At 36.5% G+C, this 12,092-nt stretch overlaps 1 protein-coding gene across 1 annotated transcript; it reads left to right on the top strand.

Moving 5' to 3' along the window:
- The first annotated feature begins 955 nt into the window (after nt 1-955).
- Nucleotides 956-11,584, top strand: LOC127100515 (NADPH-dependent aldo-keto reductase, chloroplastic-like). Its single transcript, XM_051037732.1, is given in 5 exon segments — nt 956-1,145; nt 9,799-9,838; nt 10,031-10,121; nt 10,523-10,802; nt 11,000-11,584. Coding segments are annotated over 5 exon segments (861 nt in total). The 3' UTR covers nt 11,260-11,584.
- Nucleotides 11,585-12,092: the final 508 nt, after the last annotated feature.

Raw genomic sequence — 12,092 nt, forward strand, 5'->3', positions numbered from 1 at the left:
TTATGTGATTAAATAAAGAAAGTACTTTTTGCATGCAAAATTTGTGTTCCTTTTCTTTCAGTTATTTTTACTTTTTCACAAAAAACGAAGTGGCAAAAGTTCCTTTTTCTTTTTTTCGCTTTATTAAAAACATACTAAAAATAAGCTCATAACATGCAAAGCAAACAAAACCATTGATAACAACATGGCAAGAATCGAATGTAAGTCAGGACTTCCAATTAACCAAGCTGAAGATGACAACAAGGAATATTGTGAATTAGCGACTGAATTAGCACGGCTCCTTGAGCACGAAGAAAAAGAGATTTATCCATACAAAGAGCAAGTGGATGTTATTAATTTGGGTTCTAAAATCGATAAAAAATAAGTAAAGATTGGGGAATCTCTTTCCAAACATGTCCACTACGAGTTGGTCAAGTTACTACATGAATATATTGACGTCTTCGCTTGGTCATATGAAGATATTCCAGGGTTAGACACCATTGTTGTTGAACATCACTTGCCACTCAAGCCTTAATGTCCTCCAGTCAAGTAGAAGCTCAGAAGGACCAGACCCAACATGGCACTCAAGATCAGAGAAGAGGTTAAGAAGCAGTTTGATGTTGGCTTTTTAGTTATTTATGAGTATCCATAGTGGATTGCTAATATCGTTCAAGTTCCGAAGAAAGACGACAAAGTCAGAATGTGTGTAGATTACCGAGACCTCAATAAAGTGAGCCCAAAGGATGATTTCCCTTTGCCTCATATTGATGTTTTGGTTGATAATACAACTTAGTTTTCCGTCTTTTCCTTCATGGATGGTTTCTCAAGGTATAATTAGATAAAGATGTCTCCAGATGATATGGAGAAGACAACTTTCATCACACCTTGGGAAACTTACTGCTACAAAGTAATGTCGTTCGACTGGAAGAATGCAGGGGCAACATATCAATGTGCCATGGTAACCCTCTTTCACGACATGATTCATGAAGATATTGAGGTTTACGTGGACGACATGATTTCCAAATCCAGAACTGAAGATGATCATTTAGAAAACTTGAGGAAGTTGTTTGCCAGGGTCCGGAAGTTCAAGTTGCATTTGAATCCAACAAAATGCACTTTTGGGGTCCGATCTGGCAAACTATTGGGTTTCATAGTCAGTCAGAAAGGTATTGAGGTTGATCCCGACAAAGTTAGAGCGATCCAAAATATGCCACCTCCCCGAACAGAAAAAGAAGTCTAAGGTTTCCTTGGTCGACTCAATTATATTTCCAGATTCATATCACATTTAACAGCTACCTGTGAACCAATATTGAAATTATTGAGGAAGAATCAATCGATTGTGTGGAATGACGATTTTTAAATGTTCGACAAAATAAAAAAGTACTTGCAAGAACCACCAATCCTCATATTGCTGGTTCCTGGTAGGCCGCTTATTATGTACCTCACGGTACTCGATGAATCCATGGTATGCGTTTTGGTTCAACATGATGATACAGGAAAGAAAGAACATGTGATATACTACCTCAACAATAAATTCACTGAATGTGAGACCAAATACTCACTTTTAGAGAAGACTTGTTGTGCCTTGGCTTGGGCTGCTCGACGCCTAAGACAATGCATGGTGTGCCATACTATTTTATTGATATCCAAAATGGATCCGGTGAGGTATATATTTGAAAAGTCTGTTGTTACTGGTAGAATTTCTTGGTGAAAAGTGTTGTTAACCAAATATGATATCTAGTATGTGACTCAAAAATAAATAAAGGGGAGCGCTTTGTCTAACTACCTTGCTCATTTACCTGTTGAAGGTTATCAACCATTGATGTTTGACTTTCCAGACGAAGACATCATGTTTATTAGAGATTTCACTATTCCAGGCCTCGAGGTAAACCCCGAGGAAGGCCCCAAACCAGGATCGTGATAGACGCTCGTGTTCGACGGTGCTTCCAATGCTCGTGGTCATGGAATAAGTGTAGTTATCACTTCTCCAATAGGTTTCCACCTTCCATTCACCGCTAGATTATGCTTTAACTACACCAACAATATGGAAGAATACGAGGCATGTATCTATGGTATGGAGGCGACCATCGACTTAAGGATCAAGATTCTTAAGGTATATGAAGATTTAACTCTAGTAATAAGACAGGTAAAAGGTGTTTGGGAAACTCGGGATAACAAGTTGATACCTTATAAAGAGCATATCATAAAATTGATACCCTACTTTGATGAAATCTCTTTTCATCATATTCCTAGAGAATAAAATCAGTTAGCAAATGCTCTAGCTACGTTGGCATCTATGTTCAAAGTCAAATGGAAGAATGAAGCACCAGCCATCCATATTGACCACTTAGATGAACCAGCACATTGTCTAGCAATCGAGGCAGATCCAGATGATAAGCCCTAGTTTTATGACATAAAAACGTTTCTGGAGAAACAACAATATCCTGAGGGTATATCTATTACTGATAAGAAGGCCTTGAGAAGACTCTCTTTCAAGTTTTTCTTAAACGGTGATGTGTTATACAAGAGAAATTATGATTTCATGTTGCTCAGATGCGTGGATAGATACGAAGGTAGCACGATCATAAAATCTATACACGAAGGCTGCGAGGGTGTACATGCAAAAGGTCCTACTATGGTCAAGAAGATCCTTCGGGTTGGGTATTATTGGATAACGATGGAGGTTGATTGTTACAACTTCGTTAGAAGATGCCACAAATGTCAAATATATGGTGACAAGATCTTTGTGCCACCAACTCCGTTAAACATTCTGACGTCTCCATGGCCCTTCTCTATGTGGGGTATTTATATGATTAGGATGATAGAGCCTAAAGCTTCCAATGGTCATCGATTCATCCTAGTCGCTATTGATTACTTCACGAAATGGGTCGAAGCTTTTTCATATGCCAATGTCACTCGATAGGTGGTTACCCGGTTTATCAAGAAAGAGATAATCTGCCGCTATGGAATTCCTAGCAAGATCATCATTTACAATGCCAGTAATCTCAACAATAATATGATGAAGGAGTTGTGCGAAGAATTTAAGATCGAGCACCACAACTCTTCACCATATCGGCCTAAGATTAATGGCGCCATAGAGGCAGCTAATAAGAACATCAAGAGAATCGTCCAGAAAATGGTCAAGACATACAAGGATTGGCACAAAATGCTAGCCTTTGCTCTGCACGGTTACATGACCTTGGTTCGCACATCCATTGGGGCAACTCTGTCCTCATTAGTGTATGGGATGCAAGCTGTTCTACCAATTGTAGTTGAGATTCCTTCACTTAGGATCATCATGGAGGTTGATCTTATGAAGCTGAATGGGTTCAATCTCGGTATGACCAGCTGAATCTGATTGAAGAAAAGCGTTTGACGGCTGTTTTCCATGGTTAGTTGTACCAAAGACGCCTCAAACGAGCTTTTGATAAGAAAGTTCTTCCTCGTGAGTAATGCTCAGGAGAACTCATGCTCAAACAGTATTCTTCTATTTACTCAGATCCTCGGGGAAAATGAATTCCCAACTACGAAGGACCTTTTGCCATTAAGAAGGCCTTTTAAGGGGGGGCCTTAATCCTCACGATAATGGATGGGGAAGATTTTCCATCGGCAGTGAATGCAGACATAGTCAAAAAATATTATGCCTGAAAAGAAATGATAATAAAAGCCCGCTAGATTGATCCTCACAAAATTAATCTAGGCAAAAATGGCTATCCAGATGGACCAAAAATGAATTGTCCATGCAAAAGTTAGGGATTAAATAAAAATATAAAGCTCGTTAAGTCGAAAACCCAAAAGGGAGACTTAGGCAAGAATGAGCATCCCGGTGGACGAAAAGAATAGAAAATATCCAGGAAAAAGTTAGGGATAAATGCATTGATTATGATCCTTGAGCCTACTACACTACGAGCTAGATCTAGGATGGTTAAATATCAATTCAATCACCATCAATCAAAGCAAGGTCTTGGGATTCAGATCCTACAGTGGATAACGATCAATGTTGTAATCAATGGAAAAATACATAAATATTTCCCATTGCCATTTCTTTCATTTTTAAATTTTTGCAATGTCCTTCTTAAGGATGTTTGCATCTTTGTACACACTATATGTACAGTTTTGTCAACGATCAATAAAATTCAATTTCTTTTATCAATTATTTCTGCTTCTCTTGCATTTGTTTGTGAAATGACTAATTTATTTTATCATATAATGATTTAGAATCTTGGAGAATAATAAAAGCTACATTTAAAGAAATTTTTATGCATTGTTGTATACTCCCAAATGCTTAAAAAGATGATCGGTAGTATGAATGTTTATTTGAACACCTACAGTTGTCTTGATGATTGCCCAGTTAGATCATGTATCCTTATGATCCTCAGCAGGGCAGGATGGGCCCTTAACAACAGTGTTAACACCTTGACTTCATAACATCAATCTCTTTGGTATAATCGATGACGAGTCGGAGTTCCCTCAATAACAAAAGACTATACCCCGTGAATGACATCCATCTGATCATATAAACACTAATGCATCATGAAAATAAAGCATATATCATACAACATGCATACCATCCACAATTTCTCCACAAAATATCAAAAATATGTATGTACCTCAGCGGGAATTTTTTTGGATACGTTAGTATTTAATCCTCTTCTACCTTGAATTTGCCAGTATTCAAAGCCTAGTATTCAATGCAACAAACCTAGAATTTGATAGAACCACACTTGACCTGTAGCATGAGTGCAACAATCTTGACCAATAAACCATTTGCATTGCCTCACTTCCATCTGAGTTACCAAGATGAAATTTCCAGGAAATGAGAATTTACCAAAACAAGCAACCTGAACCAATCATAATCAACATATAACATTTCCTAAACTAATTCACAAAGATTCAATTCACTACACTAACCAATTATGCATTAGAGGGTAAACTTGTTCAGCAGGACATCATTCATGTAATGCCCAATTCCATTTAAGTTGCAACCTGCATTAGTCAGTCAAGGGAAAAGGATTGCATTAACATACATGTAACCAATTCTAAACCCACTCATCCTAATCATTAACTAACTGAGTTCAAAGTTCACTAACTAACTGAGTTGTCAGTTAACTCAGTGAGCCAATCATAACAAACTCCAAGCCCAAATTCCAAGCCTCCATTGGATCCGAGCCTCACTCCTATTTAAACCTCATTTCATCATCATTCTGAAAAACTTTTGATTACCCTCGAATTCAGAACCTCACTTTGCAGAATCTCTCAACCCTCACTCAAAGCTCGAAATCCACAACCATTGAAGCTTCACCTTGAAGCTTCAATTTGGTTGAGCTAAACCTCACATATTTCATTGATCCATTCTCAAAGCAAAAAGGAGAATAAGAAGTTAAGGAATCAAAGCAAGAAGAAAATAAACTTGTACCTGGAATTGTTCAGTATCGGCGTTGGTTCGATCGCGATCATCTTCTCTGGCAGGTGAGTCTTTTCTTTTGCAACCATCTGAAACATTATTGGTACCATGAGGTAGAGTGAGGCCAATGGAATCAAATCCCTAACCTCTAGAGCTTTGTTTCCAAATCTTGAGAATTTAATTTGGATTTCTAGGCCTAAGGTTCATGTGAGAATTCGATTCGATTCAGGGTTTTGAGGAAGAGGTGGAAAGTTTTTGCTGGATATTCGGAATTAGGAGAAGGATAGGATTCGATTAGTATGTGTGTCCTTCATTTTAATGGTCATCGTCGTCGTAAGCGATTTCCGGCATGGTGGTCCACAGTGGAGGGTGATCCGAGTTTGTTAGGTTGAGCTTCTAAAGATAGCGCGTCACTTTCCATTTTAAACTTTCCACTATCATTTCCCCATGTTTGCTGATTAATTTCAGCATGTGCTGAAGTCCATAGCTCCTTCCCAAGATTTGTGGGCTCAGTACCTTGGGCCTTGTATTGAATTGTGTTTTAGTATCCTGAATCTAGGCCACACCCCCTGCTGGTTCAGGCTATTTTTTCTTTGGGCTTGGGGCTGAAAGCCCAGTCATATTTGCTTGCTGTACACCATCTTGGCCTTGCACCCCTGATCATATTTCTATTTTTGTTCATTTCTAATGGATTCTTGACATGGTTTAATTTCCGATTTTTATTTTTTGGCATGAAAATCAATGTGTGAAATTATTGTTTGGCTTGTTTAGATGAGTAATTAGGACTTTAATTAGAATTTGATTGAATTTTAATTAAATTTATGAGTAGATTTAATTAGGATTTAATTGAATTTAGTTAGAGTTTAATTCAATTTAGTTAGAGTAATTGGATATAGTTAGAGTTTAATTGAATTTGTAATTAGAATTGGCCTTAGAATTTAATCATTATCCTTATAAAATAACAATTTTACCCTTTTGGGGTTTATTTTGTTGTTTTAGCCATACAAATGCCTGATCCCTTAGGAATAGCCTTTGAAGTCAACTTTAACCCTTAGATTAGGATTAACCATAGATTTCAAAATTAATTCAAACCTTCGATACAAGTTTATCAAAAGCAATTTTGGTCAACAAAATCCTTTGATCTTGTATAATCCTACAGTCTAATTCGAGTGATCAAAAGACCATTAATCACTTGATAAGACTTCTTCTGTAAGTTGTGGAGCTCGAAGTCTCAAGTCAGATTCTCAATCAAGGCATCCTCAGTAATATCAAGCAGCGGATCATACAAGGAACATCAAATGTGGTTCTTTAAGAGCTTGTTAATCAAAGTTAGAATTGGGTGGAATGAGCCTTAAGCAATAGAGAATGAATGAGAGTGAAAAATTCCATTAACTCATTCTGAATATATTTTGGTGCGGGACGCTTGACCCAGTTACTCATCGTATTCACCTCTATTCATAGACTTTAGCACGATTTAAATCATATGATTGACAAAGTCTCTCTCTCTCTCTCTCTCTCTCTCTCTCTCTTCATAAAGCAACAGTGCAACAAACAAAGGACTTCACCAACAACTTATCAACCATGGTTCATGTTGTATGATACGAGCCTTAAAAAATAGAGATAGAATGAGAGTGGAGAATTCCATTAACTCATTATGAATATCTTTGGGTATCGGACGCTTAACCCAATTGCTCATCGTATTCACCTTTATTCGTAGAATTTTGTGCAATTCGAATTAAACGATTGATAAGGTCTTCATCATTACAAAAAGAAACAAATATTCTTCTCCAACATCTTGAAAGTTAAGATGATAATTACACGCCACAAGCCTTTAGTAGTAAAGAAGGGATGAAAATGGAGAATTCCTACCCTCATTCTGGATATCTTTCTGTACGACACGCTTGACCCAGTTGCTCATCGTATCCACATTTACTCATAGACTTTAGTGTGTTCTTATCAAGTAACTATCAAGTCTCTTCCATGTTCAATTAATCACTTCTTGTGCCTCAATCATCTTGCTTTCAGCTCTAGCAGGCTGAACTACGAACTCTGACTTTCTCATTCCATAGTGAGAGTATGTAGGCAGGAGAATTCATATTCTTTGCGAGCTATCTTATTTATTAATCCACCACTCGTTCAATCAATACTATCTTTTTTAGATCAAATATCATTTTTCCCTTGGATTTCATGCACATCCTTTTAGGATGGCCTAATCACAGTCTGCCTTGTGAACCAAGAGATGTTTGTGTTGTCAAATAAAATATTTTATTCCATCCTTTTTGGATAAAACCATGTGAATAAGAAGTTGTTTGTGTTGTTAAACCAAAAACCTTATTCCTTCTTTTTGACCAAAATTCATGTTTACTTTTCGGTTCAGAGTTTATTCCTTCATGGGTCTAAGACACTATTCTTCCTTGATCTTGAACCGTTCGTTCCCCAACCAGTGATATAGTGTTTGTTGTACCCAACAATATTTTCTTGTGGGACCCCATATACATCCTTTTAGGACGACCTAATCGAAGTTCACCTTGTGAACCAGATGTTTGTGTTATCAAACCAAACATTTATTACCTCCTTGTGGCCAAAACCTTGTGAACCAAAAGTTGTGTGTGCTATCAAACCAAACACCTTAACTCCTTCTCTTTCTGCCAATGTGTTACCCTTTGGTTCGAAGTCATTTACCTTTGTGGGTTCCCACGTTACCATTCTGTTGGTACAAGTAATACTTTCAATCACTTCAATCATACTCTTAAAGTTGTTTTTCTTGTTAGTCCTAGTTGCCTAGGCAAACACTTCTTATCCCTCATCTTTTTCGTAGTTCAAGATTTTCTCATTGCACGGTGAGAATACGTAGGCACGAGGATGCGAATCCTTGGCGAGCATAATATTTATTTATTCCTCTTTCTGCCTTAGGGAACCGTCCATATCTTTCATGATCCATTATCTACCTTCGATCATAAACCACTCACCCTAGTGACATATTGTGTCTTTGAAATCGGATACAGTCTTCTTTGCAATTCCATATATACCCTTTTAGGACACCTAATGAAAAGTCTGTGTTTGTAACAAGAGTTGTTTGTGCTATCAAATCAAACATTCAATTCCTTCTTTTTTAGCCAAGATGCATGTTTCCCTCTATGGTACAAATTCCATTTCTCCTATGGATTCCAATGTATACCATGACCTTAGGTTTCAAATCGTACTTTTTCAGTCACTGTTATCAAACCTTTCACTTCTGTGACTTTGGTCATTTCACTTCGTTCTGTTCATCTCCACGATGTATTCATATTCTACCTTCATTCACTTCCTGCGATATACCTATTCTTTGAGCCAAATACACGATCTCTTTGAGCTCCATCTTGTACCTCTTTGTGAATCAAGAGACGTATGTGCTATAAAACTAAACACTTAATTCCTTTGACTTCGGCTATTCCAATACAGTGATACCACGCCTCGGGCCCCTCACTTGTTGGTTCATACCAGTTTTACTCTTGGGTTCATATTTCATCCCTTGTTGGAGTTCAAATAACCCAACTCTTTGGTTTAGACCATACTTTGATCACACTTCTTTTCACCTCCCACCACTAGTTCTATGAACTACGGAGCTCTGAATTCCTCATTGCACTATAAGGATACGTAGGCATGAGGACCCCAATTCTCACCGAGCACTTTATCTATTCTCTTCCTTTTCCCTTATTTTGTTGTGAGTAATCATTAGATATAACACTTATTTGAGCGAGAATAATCAAAACGGTTCCCATAAAATACCATGGATGTTAGGGGTGCTAATACCTTTCCCTTGCATAACTGACTTCCTTACCCAACATATCTCTTTCCCTCGAGTTTTATCGATGTTTTCCCTTTTCTTCAGGAATAAATAAAATTCGATGGAGACTCTGTTGTATGTTCGAGCGTGCGATGCGTTCGGGTATATTTCCGCTAGCTTTAGGATGCATATGTGATTTTTGTGAAAACTAGAGGTCGATGGTTTATTGCCGATCAGATGCAACATGTTTATGCTTGTCGTGCGATCGAAATGTTCATTAAGCAAATACATGCACAAAACCATGATGTTCAGGTGTATGGTTTTAATTCACACTGCAATTTCGGTCTGATGCGGTTGCAGCTACGATGCCAGCAATATTGAGATCATAATCACAATTGCGAATTGAAAATTAAAACGATAGCTAGAAGTATTATTTGTAGCTTTTGGTTCTATCGTAGTGTATTTAAACATAAATGACTTTACATTAATCCACTTTTACGCACTATCTATTTTATGTAATTAGTTCGTTTAAAATCAATTTTCCTCACTGTAAAAACATAATCACACTAAAGAGTTTAGATTATTCATAAGTTTTAAAGTAATGAACTAACCTTGTATATGTGTTTGTTTTTGTTCGGGTTGGATATAGGCATATTGATTGTGCTCAAGCTTATAAGAATCAAGTTGAGGTAACAGTTTTTTATTTGTTTTTATTTAACCTGCATGATCTTACTCTATCATAGTATTAAGATATGGAAATTTTTGTTCGGGATGGATATAGGCATATATTAATTGTTATTTTTTATTTGTGAATTTTCTTTTTTTTTTTTATGGATGATGGAAAAATTGTTAGTTTCCTCTGCTTTGTCTACTGTTTTCAGGTGTTCAGATAAACATCGAGAAGATGCGCTAAAAGCATTGGAATTTATTTTAAAGGATTTGCAACTTGATTACTACCTTGACCTGTATCCGGTAAGCATTAACTTTTATGCATATGTTAATAATGAAACACAAATACGATACCAACACTGATACATAGCCATAACTAATGATTTGAAGAAATAGAAGTGATTGAATGTAATTGATATGTCGGTGCCAGATACTGAAACGTGACGCATACCAAACACTCTTTCAATTTTAAATGTCGGTGCTACGGAGTTAAATAGTATTTCTGACACTGACACTTTTAATGTAGGATGTGTAAAATATCTAACACTGACACTTTTGATGTAGGATGCATCCAATATCTGACACCGACACATATATTACAATGAATTGGTTTATTTTCTTTGATTATTACGTGTATTGACGTGCCAAAACTGAGTTATAATTGGTGCATTTTATTATTTTATGAATTTGGTTTTGTTTTGTAGACCCACTGGCCAGTGAGCATGAAAAGGGGGACAAGTGATTTTAAGGCTGAAAATCTTGGTCATCTTGACATACCATACACATGGAAAGCAATGGAGGCGTTATATGACTCTGTAAAGGATAAAGTTTTTGGAGTGAGCAACTTCTCTACAAAGAAACTTCAAGCTCTATTGGACATAGAAACAGTGCCTCCTGCTGCTAATCAGATGGAATTGCATCCTGGATGGCAGCAGTCAAAGTTGTATGTGTTTTGTGCATCAAATGGAATTCATGTACCTGTAAGTACACTACTTACCTAATTCACTTAAAAGAGTTTATATTCATTCAAATACATCGATTTATCAAAAAACATTGAGGGATCAAGAAAGTAAAATAATGTTTTTATTTTTGAAATTTGTCTTGAATATTATGATAAAACCATTATTGTTTTTTCTGATAGTTTTAAGTTGTAACAATCTATTTGATAATACTCTTTCAAGGATATTCTCCTCTAGGCTCACAAAAAGTACTCAAAAGTGACATTCTGCTGAATCCAGTTCTCAAAGAGGTTGCAGAGAAATTAGGGAAGGCACCGAGACAAGTTGCCCTTTGATGGGGGCTATAAGCAGGACATATCCTACCTAAGAGCACCAATGAGGCTAGAATCAAGGATAATTTGGATGTGGTCGATTGGTCTATTCCTGAAGATTTGGTATTCAAGTTCTCTGAAATTAAGCAGACAAGTTGTAAGTTAGTTTAATCTAGCCTTTATTGTTTTGTTTATCAATCGTTGAGATGGTTTTGAGTTGTGGTTGTCGTTGAGGTTGCCAAATGAACCTGAATACCTCGGTAAAATGCAGTTGAATCAGTTGCATTTGCAGTTGCGATGTCATTCTAAACATCTTTAAAACCTTTATGTTACAATCAAAATCGAGATCACAATTGAGGTTGTGAACTGTAGGTTAGAACTGTGATCGGGACTACTTACTTCATTGTTATCGGATCTAACACAAGGAACTTACACTTACACGTGCATGATAACTTGCATTTTTATGATAGGCATGTTCTTGGGGCTTTGACCTGTGGAATTGGCATAGGCACTTGAATCAATTGACATGGCCGGAAATTTTTTGACAGCTAGCATTATCTGCATATAGACCGCAGTTTAAGAAAAGTAGCATTCCATGTTCATTTTTCTTTAATTTTCTTTTCAAATAGAAGTGATAATCCATAAATATAATTTGAAAGTGGTCAGTTTTCATGATATTTCAACCACTGATCAATCACATTTATAAACTGTTATTAGATATATTCCATTATTGCAATCAACTTTTAAATTTCCCTAGAGTCTTGGAATCTTGAGTGGAAAACCATATGCTTCAACATATATTATTGGTGTTCAAAGTGAAAAGGAATTCTACCTTGATCCTAATGATGTTAAGGCGGTATTCAGTATAATTATTTTCTTAGACACTTCTTCTTTTTTAAATTCTTGTTGTATAATTATCTTTATGCATGTAAATTCATAAAGAGAATACCTTAGTTCTTACAGAAGTTTACAAGTGATATTGAGATGTATTTTGACTGGTGAAG

This window comes from Lathyrus oleraceus, chromosome 1 (genome assembly GCF_024323335.1).
Source record: "Lathyrus oleraceus cultivar Zhongwan6 chromosome 1, CAAS_Psat_ZW6_1.0, whole genome shotgun sequence".
NCBI classification, from domain to species: Eukaryota; Viridiplantae; Streptophyta; class Magnoliopsida; order Fabales; family Fabaceae; genus Lathyrus; species Lathyrus oleraceus.